The sequence below is a fragment of the Channa argus genome, chromosome 13 (assembly GCF_033026475.1).
Source record: "Channa argus isolate prfri chromosome 13, Channa argus male v1.0, whole genome shotgun sequence".
Taxonomy (NCBI): Eukaryota; Metazoa; Chordata; class Actinopteri; order Anabantiformes; family Channidae; genus Channa; species Channa argus.
In genome coordinates this window covers 2802732-2821646 of record NC_090209.1, presented here as the reverse complement: position 1 = coordinate 2821646, position 18915 = coordinate 2802732, and the positions used below count along the sequence as shown (strand labels likewise).

Here is an 18915-nt window from a genome sequence, read left to right as displayed (position 1 = left end):
CTGAGGTGAGGAGTGACTGCAGAATGAGTCGGAAAAGCAACAGGTTATGGAAAAAGACAGAGGGGAGTTCTGGTCGAGTACAGATCAAACAGAACATATGTTGTAAGAGCCAGTGCAGGTGTTTAAACTGTTTAACTCAGCACAGTAGATCTGGTAACACAGATGTTCAGGCCAGAGCTGCAGAGTGTGTGAGATAAGATTGAAGTGGAAAGACAAAAGCTGAACACACAAATCTGATGCCTATGTTCAGTTCATTTTGATTTATCTATGTCTAGAATTTCTGAAGCCAACGAAAACAAACAAACTCAGTGGAAATTAGTCACAATTAGCTTTACTATCATTTAAACTGCTGAAGTCTTGCTTTGTCTGCCCAACAAACCCAAACCATTTAATTTTCAATAATGCAATTCTGAAAAAACTTCTGAAATGGAAGCATTAAATAACACAGTTTTTCCATTTTTGCCTTAGTAATGACTGAAACAAATAAGCTGTTAGCAAAATAGCACTTTAACCATGTTTTGATTAACTGATTGCTGCAGCTCTAGTGTCTACTTGCTGCCCTGACCCCTCCTCTGTAGTGATGGGAGGTCCAGCTCTTTTCAAAGATTTGGCTCTTTTGGCTCTGCTCCCTTAAAAGACGCCGCTCTTACGGCTCCAAAATGGCTCCCCAAACTTTTTCAAGGTGTATGTGAACGCAAACGGCCGATTCTATTGCCCCTGACATTACTCAGATTTTAAAGTCCGGATTATCTCCACCCGAGCTCATTTGTGAATAGCAGGTAATACTCCAGAGAATTCACGAGTGAGTGGGTTTGTTGATGACGTCCGTTTCCTGTGACGGTCGCGAAACCAGGCAAATACAAACACTCGAAGGTAAAGAACTCATTCATTCATACGAACACGATAACAATGTTTAACTGGAAGGACAACGAAATTCGTGAACCTCTGTCGGTAAGTGCAGACCTGGAAATCATCAAAGAAATACAAGGAACACCACAAGTCCAGATTACAAAGCAAAACACTGTCACCTTCACAGCTTTGTTTTTGCGTCATGTCCTCAAGCACCACCCCTTGCTCAGTTACCCGGAGTATTTCTGCACAAGTGAGAACACAACTCACACAGACTATCTACCGATGTTGGCTACATGTCTGAAGGGGAAACTCCTGAAATTCTCTAGAGTTCATGTCTGACACAGGCCTTATTATTGTGTAACTGAACACAGACCCACAGCAAAAAAATAAAATAAAAGCCGAAGTCTTAACATTAAGTTTGCCCCGATACTTTATTTCAAACTAAAGTATGATCGTAGTCTGACACTGACAAAAAAAGGAGGGGATACACATTCACACCTGGGAGCTGATCCTTACAACAGCTGGGCATTTTGAACAAAAAGGCAGCAACTGAAGCATATAGGGTACATAACTAGTGAAAGTTCTGTTTATTGACTTTCAGACCTATTGCTTATTCAGGTTTTTACTTGACCCATCACCCTCCTTTTCTGAGAATCCCACATAGAAGCAGCACACGCCTCAGGGCTTTTCTTTCTCCACCTCCCATCACCTCCCTGTGCTTCTAGGAACTCGCATGTTCTCATTTCACCTCAGCTACAATATAATGTACCAGAAAATATTGCAAATGTACCATTTTTCTCAGGTTTCCACGCTTATGCTTTGTATGTGTGGGACTTTTTCTTGGCCGTGATTTGCAACATCCTGGAGCCTCTGCTGCTGCCAACCTTAGAAACTAGTCTGGCACATAAGCATCAAATGCTCATTTTTCTAATGAGTAATTAGACAGCTTTAGAGTTGCAGGGTGGCGGTTTCTGTAACCTTTAAAAGGGGTCTTTCAAACAACTCAGACAAATATTAAAATACTGCCATGATCTACGTTGTGCTCTACTCTTCAACTCAGTAATGTGGGTTTTTAGGTGAAAACCCTCCACACTGCTGACTTCTCTCTCCTTTCTCTTTGTTTAATGCTTTACTCTCTCTCAGTAGCAGACCTGAGAAAAGCAGTCAGGTCTGCTTTTGTAACAGCACATGGGGGGAAAATGTTCTACATGTCGAAAGAAAAAAGGGAACAGAGACAGAAGTTTGTGTCACAAACTTGGTCATTTACCTCCTCCCCTCTTCCCTCGGTGGCTGCATCAGCAACATTCTTGTGTAGTGTGGTGTGAAGTGTTTAACGACTTGTTTCAGCTGCTTAAGTTTCAGACGAGAGAGGAAAAATGGGGTTTGATGTCAACCAGGTAGCTGCTTGGACTATTGTCTTTCTTCTCCATTAACCTGCCTTCCTGGATATCCATCTCTCCTCTCTGTCTTCCTACTCCCCCTCCGCTGCCGACAGAAATGAACATGCCCAATGAGGCATTAAAGTAGCACAAATGACAGCCCCCACCTTTCTCTCTCATTTTTTACAATACAAATTATAAAGCTGTTACCACTGCTACCGCTGGGGCTGTTGCCAAAAAAATTGTGTCAGAGTGTGCCAATGGATGCTTACACCTCCTGCACTCCATTTCCCCTGTGTGTGTGGTAAAGAAGTGTGTGCAGCCTTGCGCTGTGCACAATTACCTGACCTACATCACACACACATTCCATGCTGAGCAACAGTCTGCCTCAAAGCACTCTGACAGCACTGTCAAAACATCTTAGTGTGGCCTAAAAGACTAGAAGCACAAGTTTATGATTACTTTACGCCTGAGAGCTTAAGGCTCTGAGTGTTCACTTTTGTTAACAAAGTTAAAGAAGTGTCAAGTATTTTTTTTGTAAATGTGCTCCTGGGACCTTATCACAGAAACGTCCTATTTTAAGTAAATGCTCTGCACTTATATAGCACTTTTCTACCTATTGGCACTCAAAGCGCTAAGTCAAGATAAGAAGATCATATGATCGTATTTCTCCTTATTTGCCGTTTGAGAAACAAATACGTTTTTCTTATCTCAGAATTGAGAAATCCTAAATACTGAATGAACATGTCTGTTACCTAGCAACTGATAGGACAATTATGATGTGTAACAATGCTGTGGTCTATATAGTTAAAATTCGTGACATACCAGGCTTCGTATAAAATCTAGAATAGGATTTAAAACCCTGCTCATTACATAGGAAGCCCTTAATGATCAAGCTCAGTCGTGTTTGAAAGACCTTATAGTTCACTCTGATTAGACCACTTTGCTGTCAGGTCTACTTGTGTTTCCGATAGTTTCCATTTCTGGCTCAGACACCATGAGCATCTGATGCATTCAAGAGATTGGAGAAGGATTGTGGTTTGTCCAAATAGAAAAACCCCCTTGTGCTAATTACCTTTTTAACAACACCATGGAAAACAACTATTTAAAAAGACACAAAAGGGGCGGCTGTAGCTCAGTTGGTAAAAGCAGTCGTCCATGGACCACAGGGTCAGTGATTCGATCCCTGTTCCGAAATGTCTCTGGGCAAGACACTGAACCCCTAGCCCGATCCTTTCCCCAGCTGTGCAGAGCCGGTCCAAGCCCGGTAGAAATTGAAGGAAGGGCATTCAGCGCAAAACTGTGCCAAATCAACATGCAGACAATGATCCGCTGTGGTGACGGGCAAAATGCAGCAAAAGCAAAAAAGCAAAAAGCAAAATGAGAAGTAAAATTGTTTTTTCGAAATTCGTTTTTTTGACTAAAAGCTCCAGAACAGTTACAGAGAGGACCTTGAGGTGTATTTATTAGTTTAACTGGTTAATGTTAACTATAAGCATGTGTGCCCTGAGATAATCCACATATAATTTTAAAAATCCTGCACCTTTCCTTTAAGGTAGTCTCTAGGACCAGTCTGTTCCCACTTGCTGTGAGGTGGTGGTGAACTAGGCAGCAGCCGAGTGCTCTGTTGTTAACGTTGTTAACATCTGCAGCAGTGGAGAAAAGCCTCTTTGATACAGCACTTTAGTCTTTATCCAAAACCTTGAATGGACACGTATTTTGAAACCACATTGACTGATGAATCATAATCTAATCATGGCATGTGCATGTTGTTCAGTTGGTTGAGCTCTAGCTTTTTCATTCTATCAACATTATTACAGTAGTAAAATCACATTTGTACGTTTGTGAATTGATTCAGAATCAAAAAAAGCCATAAATCTGGATTCTTATGTGAAATAAATTTTCACCTATGCAATAAAATAAAGAAAAGGAAAAGATGAAAAGTTAAGATGTGGTGGAACAGTAAGCTAGAAAGAGAAGAGAAAACAGCAGATGGTGGAAAACTGTCCCTGTCAGACAGAGTGATATATGAGAGTGAAAAAGAGGAAGAAGTAGTAACGGACAAGAGAAGTGTGTGTGTGTGTATGTCTGTGTGTGTGTGTGTGTGTGTGTGAGTGTGTGTGCATGTGTGCGTGCATCTGGCTGAATGCATGTAAAAAGGTCTCTGTGTGTACACATGCTTGCAAGTTATGAAAGACCAAAAGTGTTTTTGAGTCCGGGGGGAGCAGTGCGTTAAACGTGTGTGTGCCGATTGTGAAAGTTTCAGAAAGTGTGTGTGTGTGTTTGACGCACATCTTTTCTTCTCTAAATGCTAGAAGTGAATCCATTTTCAGAGCGTATAAAGACACTAGTGTTCAGTGCTCTGTAATGTCCTCCATCCTTCCAAAATCCTTCTTACTTCCTCTCTTTTTACTCCTTCTCTCCTTACTTGCTTCCTTTCCTTCCCGTCTCTCGCTCCTTTGCTGCCTTCTCCCATCAATCTATCCCTCATTTCCCCTTTCCTCTTTGTGTGTATGCAGCTGTTTGTGTGTGTGTGTTGTGTGTATGCTGTTCAGTCATTCACAATCACAAGCTACATGCATTCTCAATTAGACTCGTATAACATGCTGGCACTCTTGTCGGGGCATCTGCCTTGGCATTGACACACACACTCTTTTAAACTACAGCTGGCTTAAAAAGAGGTGTCAGGAGTGGCTTTGTGTGTGTGTGTGTGTGTGTGTATGTGTATGAGTGACTGTGAGTGTGATATTTACAGTGGCAGTTATGTTGTTGCTCTCCTCCATGATAGCGGCTGAATACTTGTTAGAAGGCATTGCTGTTGCAGTCGACTGGTCCAGTGGCTGTCCTGACTCCTTTTCAAACCTGAATGAGACACAAGCATCACAAAGAAGAGAGATATGAGATATGGAAAAAAGGACTGCTGCTGGATGACCATACTGGGTTGTTTAGCAGCAGTAGGTAAGTTTTTGAAGTGAACATTTAGAGAATTTGAGTGATTTCTGCTTAAATATTAGGTTTTGCAGCATTTAAAATTTTTCATCTTTGATTTTCTTTCAAAAATCAATCCACTCAGCTCTTTCCAACCATCCTTCTGCTGCTCTGCTTTGCTCTGAACAGCTCTTAATGTAGTTATTATCTAATTCCACTGAAGGAGAATGCTGCAAAGCTTCCTGTGCGGGTGTCACAGGAAGCTTTGACACCTCTCCAAAGTAAGATACATATTGGAGCACGTTTCTAACTTAAAGAAAAAAATCTGCATACTTTATCATTAAGTTACATATTGGTGATATGGACAAAAAACTTAACGGCTGACAATCCTTTTGTAGCTTTAGAGGGCTATTGGTACTGATATTTGATTGACAGCAGAGGATGTGACCATCCTTATTTTATGATATAGGAATTGCTTACATCTTTCAGAAATAAAAATGTTAAATATCTAAAATGATTTGATATGTCACCCAGCCCGGCTTTTAGCTCTAACTTTCTGATTCAGATTCGTGTATTTCTACACTGACATTATTTAAATGATCATTATATGGCCATTCAGCACCCTGAATGTTTTTACTATACCAGAAAGAAAAAAACTTTTTGAACATGAACAATTACTTGAGGTTCAGAGTCATTTGCACGAGTAACATTCCTGGCTATAAAGGTGGTTGATGTGATCGTAAAGCCTGCACAACTTTTAGTCCAAATTGTTTGCCATTTTCTTAGAATAGAAACAAAAGATAATGGAAAAGAATCGAGATGATATATGACCTGCTCAGAACAGCATACCCGCATCTATGTGTTGAACAGTGAATGAATAAGCAGCTATTAGCTATTAGTATCTATTAGTTCACTAGATTATGAAGGAAATGAAAGTAGTGACAGACAATCATATGAAAGTGATATTGTGAAGTGTATATTTAAAGTGCCTTATCAGAAGCTTTCTGAAACACGTGATAACTAAATCTGATTTATTTTCTCACTGACACTGAAATGAAATTTCTATAGATTTCTATTACTCTATAATCAGTGCATCTGACCAACCTCATTAAGTTCTGCAGATCCTTCAGATTAAGAAATGCAGCTTTGTCATTGCTATTCAGAAACAAAGTGAAAGCGAGGAGAAAAAAAAAATCCGCAGAGGAAGAAAAAAAAAAAAATCAGATCAGGAGAGGGCCACACTGGCTTCTCCAGTTCTCTATTAGGTTAGTTGCAGATCGGACATGCCCAAACAGGCCTGAGGTAAACAGATACACACGCCTGTCAGGGTGTGTATGCTAGAAAGTAAGAGAGAACGAACAAAATTAGTGAATGTGTAGGTGTTTGTACATGCATTATGTATGAAGTGCTTCTGCAGTCTGTGAATGGATGTTTAGGGTTAAATTTCATCAAGGTGACAGGTCACGTTTTACTCTTAGAGAAATAAATATAATAAATTGTGTATATAAGAAATATAATAAAACCAAAAAACTAAATTATTAAAAAATAGAAAGACATTCACTACTGGCTCTCTCTTAAGACATTAAAAACATTATTTTCTACCCTCTGCTATCACTATAGCTCCTTTCAGACATCTACTGGAATTCGGACATTACCCAGACTTTATCTGGAGGGGGTGTATGTGTGAACACAAATGCCCAAGTCTGTTGCCCCTGACATTATTCAGATTTTACGCAGCCAGCTCTCTAGTGCAAAGTCCTTTTATCTCCAAAGTTCACCATGACCGAGTGGGCATGTTCACGACGTCCATTTTCGGTGACTGACGCAAAACCGGGCAATTCGTGAATGACTGTCGGCTTGGGCAGACCTAAAAATCATTAAGCAAATGCAAGGAACAGCATGACATTCTGTGGTATAAGACCAAATTACAAACAAAACACTGTCACCTTCGCAGCTTTGTTTTTGCCCAAGCAACACCCCTTGATCAGTTGCCTGGAGTGTTTCGTCACAAGTGAGAAAGCATCTCACATGGACTATCTCTAAAGATGGTTACATGTCTGAAAGGGAAACTCCAGACAATATCAGGACCTGATCCTCCTGACATTTTTTAGATTTGATTGTCTGAAAGTAGTCTAATTCAGCCCTGAAGTAGAGATATCCATCATCATTTGTCTTAAGCAGAAAACATCTATAGTAGGAGCATCTTTGCTGCCTGTACTGTTGCTAAATCCAATAACAGCCCTCTTAATGAGGCCTCTGACACTCTGAGTAGCTCCCTTTGCTGGTGTCTTGACAGAAATTTCTGTTTTGCTCACTTTTTTATTGTAAAAATAAAGAGGAAAAAAGAGGCTGAATCTGAGTCTTTCTAAAACCTGTTAAAAACCAAGAGGTGACACATTGACAGTCTCTTTTATTGTCTGCACATGCATCATTTAATGTCATGCTTTAACTTTAACTTTGAAGTGCAGTTGCAGTGCGTAAGCCTGTGCTGAAAGTCAGGTAAACTAAAGTGTAAGGAGCTAGAGCAGAGGATCCAAATGGCCTTCTAACTTCCTCTCAGCACACCACCGTTGCAAATCCTTATCATAGGGAATTTCTTAACATCTGCTGCTTTATTTTATTTATCAGTCACCAGTGGACATGCAAAGCCAAGTTTCAGTTTTTGAAGTTAATACAATATGGCCATCCACAGAGAGGGAAACTGTCACTGATATAATGGTGCCTGAAGAAAAGATGTTGAGCGTGAAGAAGAGCAGGATGCTGTAAGTTTAAGTTATGTATAGTTCTGGGACATCTTTTAGTTCAGATGGGTTGGAGTTTTTGGATATTGGACATTTCACATAGACTACAATGGGTTCTGTGTTATTTTTGCTCAATTAGTTTCCAACTGCTGCTGGATTAGAATATTATTTGTAACTTCTTTGCTATGTGTGTCCCTGCTTGTGTTGACTGGACCACTGTAGTAACAGGAGGTCACACTTTGCTTACACATGTGTAGGTTATGGTATCATCGGATGATGTGGTTTGATTGTAAAGGCCACGGCTGAGTAGATGCACTGGTCATCCAACATGTCTACGTTTTCATGTTTAGTCCGCCTTAAGTCCTCTTATCAACTGAGCAAATTATTCATCAAATTCACAGCACCAATCATGCCCCTGGAGCAATCTGTCAGCAGCTGTGATGCTAAAATATCAAAAGGTGGCTATTTAATGACAAATCCACAGTCCATCATGCTGAAGTAGCAGACTTGATTTGAATCCACATTTCTCTGTCTCGCTCTTCCGTCTCTGTAGGGTTGTCAGATCTCCATACAACCTACACTAAGCTGTATGAGCGCCCACTACAGATCCTTGCTTGCTCTATAATGGGCAACAGATTCTGTGTCATAACTAAAGACACAAAATCATTCTGTGACTTCTTTAGGTAATTAAAAAAACCAAATTTTATGGTTGCAGATTCTAAAATGTTCTGAAGTTAGATTTTGGATGACTGGTTGGACAAAACAAGACATTTAATGATGACACCTCGAACACTTTTGTCATTACGTTTTGACATTTCGTGACACAAACAGGTAATCATTTAATAAAAAAATAGAGAATAAAAAAGACTTGCAGCTATATACAACAACATGCTGCATTGAGTATTACAAAATCCTCAAAGTATTTTTGCCAGGAGGCTCTAATTGATGTTTGGCCTCTTGCCAAGTTGTTGCCAGATTAGAGAAAGCCAAAGAACAATGGGTCCACCTCTCAAATCTTTCTCTTAAAATAAATTAATAAATACAAGGAAGCTTTGGGTGTCATGATAAGGTGAGTGGAAGAAGTACCTTGGTTATATGAGTGTACATATTTTGCCCTGTGTATACTTATGTATACGTGCAGGCATGCACACTGCACTGCACATATAATAAATGAGACCACCAGCTGCATCCTGCACTCAGAAAAGGCACAAACACACACATAAAATTTGGTCGTTCTATAGATGTCAGTTCCTACACTTACCCTGACCTCAACCAAAACAATTAACCCCCATCCCACCTTTACCCTAACCTCAACCAGCTGCTGTCCTGAACCCTAAAATCTGGTCTCCATCCTCAAACAGCCCATTTGAAGTGATGTCATCATAATTCAACAGACTCAATTCATATTTTCTTCATTCAAAAAATCAGCGTCATCAGAGTTCAAAAGTGTTATCTTCTAGAGTATATTCTTCTCAGTAAAGAAATTCCCGAATGTATTTCCCCGGGGCAGTGTTTCCTTCCGGGCCAAGTGGGAAAACTTATTGTGTTGTACTGCAAAGACAAAACACTATAAACTACACACAACTACTAAGATATGGACACACACTTTGTTTAACTCAGTCTGCTTAAACCAGACATTAGCTTTTGTTGTTGAGTCATAGTAACTGGACTTCTACATGGTTATTTTCAAATATTTAATTAATAACTTCAATCCAAAGAAATCTATTTGAGAACACAAATATATCATCCAGGGTGGTTTTATTTTTCACCTGGCTCAGTCCAGTTACCATGACTCAATTTCCAAATAACCTCACCTGGATGACTGCACTTAACAAACTGCACAAAACCAATGATGCACCATTATAATGGGAAGGTTTATATTAAAGATTGTTAGCTACAATATTACCACTGATGGTCATAATGTTATAGAGGACAGGGTCAGCTTTGCTGAACATTCTACACTCCAGGTACTTCAAACCTTTTACTCAAGTTAAAGTACTAGCAGATTAGCTCTATTTTACAAAGATAAAAGTACTTAATGTAACTACAGGGGTTCACAAGACAGTGTGTTCTTTTGCCAGTCCCAAGTCTGGATAAATGAAGAGGGCTGTGTCAGGAAGGGCATCCGACGTAAAACTCGTGCCAAATTAAACATGCAAATCATGACTTCCACACCAAACCTGACTTTCATACATAATCGGTCGGGGCCCAGGTTAACAACCACCACTGGTGCTGATGAGCCACAGGGCGCCGGTGGAAATTGGGCTACTGTTGGTCGAAGAATGGGGAGGAGGAAGGCGTGTTCATAGGCAGAGAAAGAAGAGGAAAGCCAAGAGTGTAGGACTGAAAATAGGGACTTTGAATGTTAGGACTCTGACAGAGAAGGCTCGAGAGACAGTTGACATGATGCAGAGAATGAAGGTGGACATACTGTGTGTCCAGGAGACCAGGTGGAAAGGTAGCAAGGCTAGAAGCCTAGGAGCAGGGTAGGGAGTCAAGTTGTTTTACCATGGATCAGATAAGAAGACAAATGGAGTAGGAGTTTTCCCGTTTGTGAGGAATGTTTTAGAGGTGAAACGAGTATCAGACAGGTTGATGATTCTGAAGTTGGAACTTCTTCAGTGTTGTGAGATAGAAGGTAGGATGTGACTTAAAAGAGAAGGAGAAATTCTGGAGTGAGTTAGATGAAGTGATGCAGAGCCTCCCCAGAGGTGAGAGAGTGGTGATTGGTGCAGATTTCAATGGACATGTAGGTGAAGTGAACAGAGGTGATGAGAATATGATGGGCAGATTTGGTCTTCAGGACAGGAACACAGAAGGACAGAAGGCAAAAAGGATGGAAATGGCCGTAGTGAATAATTTCTTCCAGCAGAGAGTGAATATATCAGTAGAAGGATGCTGAGGTTGGAGCTGCCAGGCAGGAGGTCTAGAGGAAGACCAAAGAGGAGATTTATGGATGTAGTGAGAGAGGATATGATGTTAATAAGTGTGAGAGAAGAGGATGCAGAGGACAGGGTTAGATGGAGGCACATGAGACGCTGTGGTGACTCCTGAAACGGAACAGCCGAAAGGAGAAGAAGAAGACAAAGAAACAAAAGTACTTCACTAAGAAAACAACGTATTTCAAACAACACTGATTATAGGAATTATGGCAAATCACGTAGAGTAATTAATAACAAGTAAGGTTCAAATGTCACTGTTATATTGAAACTAAAAGGTGGTGGTAATGTTGTAGCTAATAATTGTATTGGTGTGATTATGTTTATATTCATTCAAACATAGTGTGATGAGGGCTCAAGGTATAATTGTGTAATTGCACAATATTATGATTTCAAAAGCCTTAATGATGTTGTAGGATTTTGACATAACATCTTACAGGGGTAACTAGGGCTTCTAAGTATTCTATCAATAATCCAATAAGTAATAAATTTGCTTTATAAAAGAGCAATAGAAACATATTTGTTTGCCCATTAGTCAGAGTTAGCATTCCAACAGATGAGGGTGTGAAGTGAACGTTCATTGAGAGTATGGTGCTGTGAAGAGGACCTAAAATGACCACCCCCCAGAGGGATTGTTGTTTTATGGCTCAGAAGAATGTTTAAGTTAAATAGCAATTATTAGGTTTGGTGCTGCAGGCTTCACAGGAAGAGTATGATGGGTGGGTGGTGGGTGGTGAGGGGGGTTATTATCTAACACTGCTTGGGACAACCACTGTGGACAGACTGTTGATGAATAATACCCGGATACATGTCAATTTGAGGTTGGATTGTTACCCTGGATCAAATTAAACCCATCACTCTGAGATTTGATTCTTTAATTAGCTGAGAATTAGCAACATTGACATTGTTATACTATATCATGCATACAGAACATCAGTTTAAACCACTTTCTGATGCTCTATCTGAGTCTTTTCACTTTAGCTTCTACAGCTACAGCTGCAACACAGCCTCCCAAGAGCCAAAATCTGTTCTCCAAAACACATGGAAAAATGAGCGAAATCCCTGTTTCTTCCGGATAAAAGATTTTTTCATTCCCTAAACACCTTTGGAACGAAATTCAGATACTGTGAAAACCTCATACAGTTGAAACCCTACTGTGCTGGGAACTGATCAGAGAGTGTTAAACCTGCCCCAACATAAACTGATCATTGATGTTGTCACACTATGGAACAGATCCCCAGACATACCTGGACGGACAATGCCGCAGTGCTTATGTGACACTCTGGGCCCAGCCGAGAACACAGCCGCCACAGACAATGCTGGACAAAAAAGAAAACCCCTTGTATGTTGCCCCTGCATTTGCTATCAGCCAAGTCGTTCCTTTACACATCAGTATTGGTTTCAGCCCGTGATTTTGCAATCACTGCACCCCTAACAATTGTTGTCCAAATATATCTTCTAATAAATTTCATTTTCTGTCACAAAGTGTCCTGCAACAGGATCTGCATGTCTCTGCCTTCTCCTGCCGAAACCTTTTAATTTCATAAGTTAGGAATGTTTATCAATTTCGCCTACTAATAAAAGTAGGTGCAAAATTTAATCACTCTGTGAATTTTTGTCAGTTGAGAGTGATTTGCTATCCTCGGAATAAAACATTATTGGGGCAGTGAGGGAGGGATGTTACACTTGTAACAGTGTGACTGTGAGTGAACATGAGTAACATACGTGAGTAAGACACCTTGGTGGGTTGGAGGAAGTCAAAGTGTGCATTGGTTAGTGCCCTATGACTGACACAAACCGTCTTCGACATCAATACACATTCATCAATGAGGGGCTGTCCCTTCAGCAAGCCATGAGAGGGGAAGGAGTTTAACATTTTGACAGAATGCTGATGCCCCCTCCTTCTCCCCACACCTTTGACCTTTCACCTACAGACAACAATCAGACCAAAACAGGTAACGGCTGTCTACGTCTGCTGAAAATCGTACTGCTGCCCACGATTACTTTCCTCTGGGGACAAGTGTAATTAAGCTTCCAAAAGCTCATCAGTGGTCTTCACTCTGCAGACTGATTGAAATTTGGCTGTTGTCACTTAAACAAGCAACCAGTTGAGATTATACCAAAACAAAAACGATACAGGGGTTAAATCCTTAACATTCACATATTTTACTTTACATACATTATTAAAAATACATATTTATTTTTTAGCCTTTGTCAAATAAATACAAACAATTATACTGTAATGACAATAACATTGTTGCATTACAATAAAACTGTAATAACAATAGGTGCAAGAAACAAAACAAAAAAACAAGCCGGGTACACAAATCTTAAATACAACTTTCAAGAACCAACATTATTACCATCTTATTGGCATCTGCTTTTTGCCTTCATTTAAAGAAAGCTATTGAATTTGAAAAGAATAATACAAAATTTTACAACCAACCCTATGAATTAATACTTCTTGCATAAACTTTACCTCACAGGCGCTGCTGTGTTTTAAACACACCTATAGTAATTTGTTAGGTCCCTTCTTGCTCAATCCACCAGCGTCTGTTTGAAAATAATGCTTGTTAGGTTGTGTTTTTTACAGTTTCTTGGAGAAACACGCTTTCAGCTTCCGAAGAGAAAGGAAGGATGGAGGCCAGAGAGTGAGGGGCCCAGAAAAAGGGGATGTGGAAGACGGAGAGGGGGGGGGCAAGGAGGGAGGTAGTTGGGGGCTTTACATCAAAGTCGTGTCTGGTTGTGGGAGATTACGAACCACATTGCAACAGGGTATTGTTCACTCCCCAAAAGGTGTGTGTGTTTGTGCGCATGTGTGTTTTAAGGGGGTGGTCAGCTCCTTGCTGGGGGCTGCATTCCTTGTCTATCACATACTTTATGGCCCCTTCCAGTTTGGATGGAGCCCTACAGTTTATACACTGTCTTCTTGGTTGCCTATTGAACTGAACGTTGAATGCATATAGACTCATAGAGTAGATCATTCCTCAAGCAGCCGGGAGGAAGAACAGCCCTCAGTAGAAGTGTATTTTATGTTAAAGCTCGAAACAAAACTACATTTAAATTTATTCTGTAGGTAACTAGTATGTAAGGCTTTGTATTTTAATCTTTGAAATACTGCTGTTAGTTTACAAATTGCTCAATGATAAGTGGCCAAATATATTTGTCCTGGAAGAATACACATCCAGCAGGGCTCAGAGTTCTTAAGCAGAACTGCTGCATGGCGATGGAACCGACTTCTCGATGATGTAAAATGTGCCCTAACTTTAGCCACTTTCAAAGCTAATTCAAAAACTCTCTATTTCTCTGGATCTCTGATTAACTGGTTTCTCGTTACAGCAGAACTAAAGCAGAAGTACAGAAGTAAGAATATTATACAAAAGTACAAACGTATTAGCTGAAAAAACAGTGCCAAAAGTAAAAGTACTCTTTATGCAGAATGGCTCATTTCATACTAATGAATATATATTACTGGATTGTACTGATTGATGCATTAATGTGTAGTTCACTTTAATGTTGCAGCTGGTAACAATGGAACTGATTTTAATGACATTATACACTGTTTTCATGATCATATGATTTGAACTTAATACTTATTATTTTAATTACTTAATTTCACACTGGTGACCAATAAAGACATGATTTTACTGTATTATGTTTTATTAGTCTAAAACCGGAAAGTAACTTTAGATATCAAATTAATGTGGAGTAAAAGTACAATATTTGCCTATAAAATAGCAAAGTCTAAGTATGGAAGTAGTATTTCTCTTTGCTTTAGATAGAAATTTGAAAAAAAAAATAAATTTTATCTTGTCGTAATGATTGTCTTAACGGAAAGCACTTTGAATTGCCTGTGTTTGAATTGTGCTATACAAATACATTTACTTTGCTTTTATGGACTCCAGACTTGTACTTATTCCACTGACCCACCATCCCCTCTATTGCTCTTGCTCAAATGTTATTCAGTGAGTTATTCTTGCCAGAGCTTTGTTCAATGTGTACAGTATATTGAGTCTGAGAAACAACTGAGTCTCATTTCTCCTGCTGTGTGACAATAAATTCCAGATAATCTGTGAAGGTGAAAACATCTGTCTGACAGTCCTGCTGCTCGTTGAGTTGATGTCGTACTGCTACACAGACAAGTCTTTTTAGACAGGTCGGTAAAGTTCAGCCGTCAAAAATTTCATTTCAAGGTCTTTATCTTGGCTTTCAACATTGTCATGACAAATGACTGAGGAGGAGATTAACATGTGAACTATGTTCTCTAAGTGTGTAAGCTACAGGATTCAACCTTGCTGCAAAACAAATGTGGTGAATCACTCTGCTGACAGCTAGGTTCTTAGTTAATCACAGCCTCTGGGCAAACAAACTAAACTAATTGTTGTTTTGTTTTGTACTTTTTCTTAACCTTACTGAACCTTTGTCCTGCTCAGGTGTGTATAACAGGGCCTTTTTAACTCTGCACCACCCAAGACGGTCAATTTACCACACCAGATTAAAAACAGTGTGGCGAGGTGGATCATTACTTACTTTAAATGATTACATCACATTTAGCTCTAATGCAGATGTGAAGGGAAACTGCCCCTGACTTATTCTGCATCTTATGACATGCTAAAGATGCTGCTGGTCCGAGCCCGGTAGAAATTGGGGAGGGTTGTGTCAGGAAGGGCATCCGGCATAAAAACTGTGCCAAATCAACCTGCCGATGATGATCCACTGTGGAGACTCTGAAATCACAGGATAAGCCGAAAGGATAACAAAAAAAAAAAAAAAAAAAAAGGCATCCTAAAGATGCTTTTTTCATTTCTGTTGTAGCAACTCCCTTCACGAATAAAGCAAATAAAAAGCCAGCACCTACTGAACTCATGTGACTCATCGGGAGAATTTGGCCCATGAAGCCTTTTGGCTGCTCTTAATACACAAATCAGAGACAAATAAAATGATCATGGTAAAACCTTTGTAAGTGCATTTGTCTTATTAGAGAATAGAGAATCTGAAGTTATGTCACGCCATGTTAACAGGTGGTACGCGGGTGCCATTTTGCAATCTATGCGCCCTGTTCACCCGTGCCTGCTATGGTGGTTACCTGCATATTTTTAGATTTGTCTAAAAGTCATTTCACTTAGTCAGAGAAGGAAAGAGATAGAGAGGGGGGCAGAGAATGAAAAAAGCTCTACAGGGAGATTACAAAATTCACAAGCTGGAAAACTCAGAAAGCCCTCATGCTCACAAAGGTTAGGTTGGCACTAACGAAACACAAAAATCAACATTGGCATCCGCCAGTTACCAAAATTGGAATTAATTATGCCTCCCAGGGCCACTAAATGAAACAGAGTTAAACTAAAAAACAAAGAAGCCATTAAATTCTCCCCTCAAACAGAAGTACTAAACATCCTCTAAACATTTCAAGGGCAAATACATATTTTCAACTGTACATTTGTAGTCCAAATGAAAATTTTAAAAATCTTTGTAATAACTAATAAAATCTAAAGACCAAGATGTGAGTTATACTATAACAAAAACAGCAGGTGGAGCTGATTTTACCCACTTTATACACTAACCACTGCTTTATCATAATAATACATTTATTAGTTGATTATGTTTTGTATTTAAAAAATTAACTAAAGCCATAAGATCGATGCAGAGGAGGAAAAAGTTTGATTTGACCTCTGAATTGTAGTGGAACAAAAGTTAAAATAGGAGAAAATGGAAATACTCCTGTAAAGTACCACAATCTCAAAGTTAATGAACTTAGTTACTTTATCATGACTTCTAACAGGATGGATCAGTCTATGTGAATTACACGTATACAAAGTAAAAAAAAAAAATCTTACTATAACTGGCCAAACAACACACCAAACAATTTTATGACGCACACTGCTAATCATCGTGTGTGTTGCAAGATTAGTACAAACTGAAACACAATCCTGAGGTTATTATCTCATAAATAACCATAACTCTGCTTTGTACTTGCAGACCTATTCTGTAACTGCAGGATTTCTTTCTCCCTTTACATCCACGGATATACTGCCGACGGGAGCGCTATTTTAAATAACATGTGCAGGCTAGAAAATGTGGTTTAAGCTTTCTGCAATTTGATGTTGTGTTTATGCATCTATGTCTTTCTGGTGTACCTGCAGGCAATGCAGAAGGAAAGTGGCTGTAAGAATACATATCTTCGCGTTGCTTTAGATTCATGTTCTTGTACATGATTCCTAATAAATGTAAAACATGTTTCAGTACCTAATAGAGCAAATATACTTTCTGATATTTTGAAACATTAACCCTTTTGACGGACTTATGGGACCAAGGTGCTTGAGCCACCTGAATGAAGTCAATATTGAGATGAAAGTGAAAAATAAGACAAAGCCCCCCCCCCATCCCCACATTTCTACCGCGCGCCCGCGCTCCCTGCTGGCTCCATTCCAGTGACTTTAGCTCGAAAATCTGCTGGTATATTTGTTCCTACCTGTCTTACAACATCAGTTACACTAATTCATCACCAACCGAAAAGCGCACTATAATCCTAGAAGGAAGTTCTGCCGGTAGCCGACGCCAACCCCCCCCCCCATCCCCGCTCCACCCCCACCGTCCAATACCGGAGCGCGTTCCTAACCAGGAAACAAGAAAGTGCAAGAATCCTATCGTGCAATCCCGACAACTCAAGCAGTCAAGCAGAACTATCATGCCCGCACAGTTAACCCTGCGGGAGCAGCACAGCGAGTTGCTGCCACGATCAGTCCTCATCCACAGAAACCACTTAGCTTTAGCTAACACATGCAAACATCTCTAAAGTTATACAAAAGACACTTTAAACTTGTATGTGTGTAATGGTAGATGCGCAGCAGGACACGTGAAGATCGCTCCAAACTGCGTTCACTTCTGTTAGTATAGACATAATGTCAGAAACATCAGAAGCTGGACGTGACAATCTGATCAGAACCCATTAACTACAGGGGTTGTAAATATATGTTTTGGTAGAACCGGTCTACCTGTAATTAAGCTGTCACTAATTCTTGCTTTATTGGGTTCAACATCTGTATGCAGCCAGTTTAACCGAGCACATGGGCAAAAGTGCACCATGAAGTAAACGAAGGGAAAAAATACAAAGTTAAACACACCAACAAGCTCGCGATCGGCATCAACATGAAATGTGGTTTTAAAGAAACTGTGCCATGATAAATGTTGAATTATCCTCTCGCTGCAGCAAAGCCTCCCCTAAAGCTAAAGCCTCCCCGGTAAAAACTTACATAACCATCCACGCTTGTTGGGCTCTCCACGGCGGCACGCTGTGTCGGCACAGGTCCTGTTGGCTGTAGAGTATATGTGTAAAGAAAGTCTTTACAAAAAGTGTAAAAGTCAGCCCTGAACTAAAAGAAGCACGGATCTGGAGTGGGTCTAGTTTTCTTGCAGGAGTCGATCAGTCTGTTGAAGCATGCTGCTGCAGATCTCCGCCGTGGATCCCCCCCTCCTTCTCTCTCTCTCTCTCTCTCTCTCTCTCTCTCTCTCTATCGTTCGGTCCCTGTGTGTGCCAGAGTTTCAGTGTGTGTTTCTGAGTGTGTGTGTGTGTGTGTGTCCCTCTGTGTGTGTCCCGCTGTGCACTCAATGAGCGTCACTGTGGCTCGGCCCATCTATTGTCGACCTGTAGAAGAGAGAGGTGAGCGCAGATTGGTCGCTCTGGGAGACCGAGGCTTTCCCAGGTCAGAATGGGAACTCCCATTTCTGTCCCCGCAGGTTAAGAACCGTAAAATGTAAGCAGGAACTACTCCTCACCTCTCTCTGACATCTTCAAAATCACTCGTCTGTCTCTCTTTCTAGTCTGAGTCAACCTTCACTATTGTTGAAGAAAAACTGATAGGGACAAAGATAAACCAAAACACACGCTACTTTTTCTTGTTTACATCTTCATAATCTATACAATTATAAAGGCTGATCATGGAATTTATGTGTCTGATGAACTATAGCAGTTACATGTAGTGCAGTTAAAAGTACACTTGACTTAGATTTTTACTGCCTTGTACCTCAATTGTAAGTAATTGTAAGTAATTCATTGTAATTGTAAGATAAAAGCGTTTG

General features: G+C 40.0%; 1 protein-coding gene across 2 annotated transcripts in view; it reads right to left on the bottom strand.

The window, feature by feature from the left end:
- The window catches only part of dnmt3bb.1 (DNA (cytosine-5-)-methyltransferase 3 beta, duplicate b.1), a 45080-nt gene extending 26628 nt beyond the window's left edge, over positions 1 to 18452 (bottom strand). Inside the window, exons 1-2 of one of the 2 annotated variants that reach the window (XM_067527997.1) lie at positions 18090 to 18452; positions 4985 to 5093 (exon numbers count right to left, since the gene is read on the bottom strand). In XM_067527997.1, coding sequence (XP_067384098.1) covers positions 4985 to 5093; positions 18090 to 18097 — 117 coding nt within the window. In that variant the 5' untranslated portion in view covers positions 18098 to 18452. The remainder of the gene's footprint in view (positions 1 to 4984; positions 5094 to 18089) is intronic. The other variant, XM_067527995.1, reaches the window with a different exon arrangement.
- Positions 18453 to 18915: the final 463 nt, after the last annotated feature.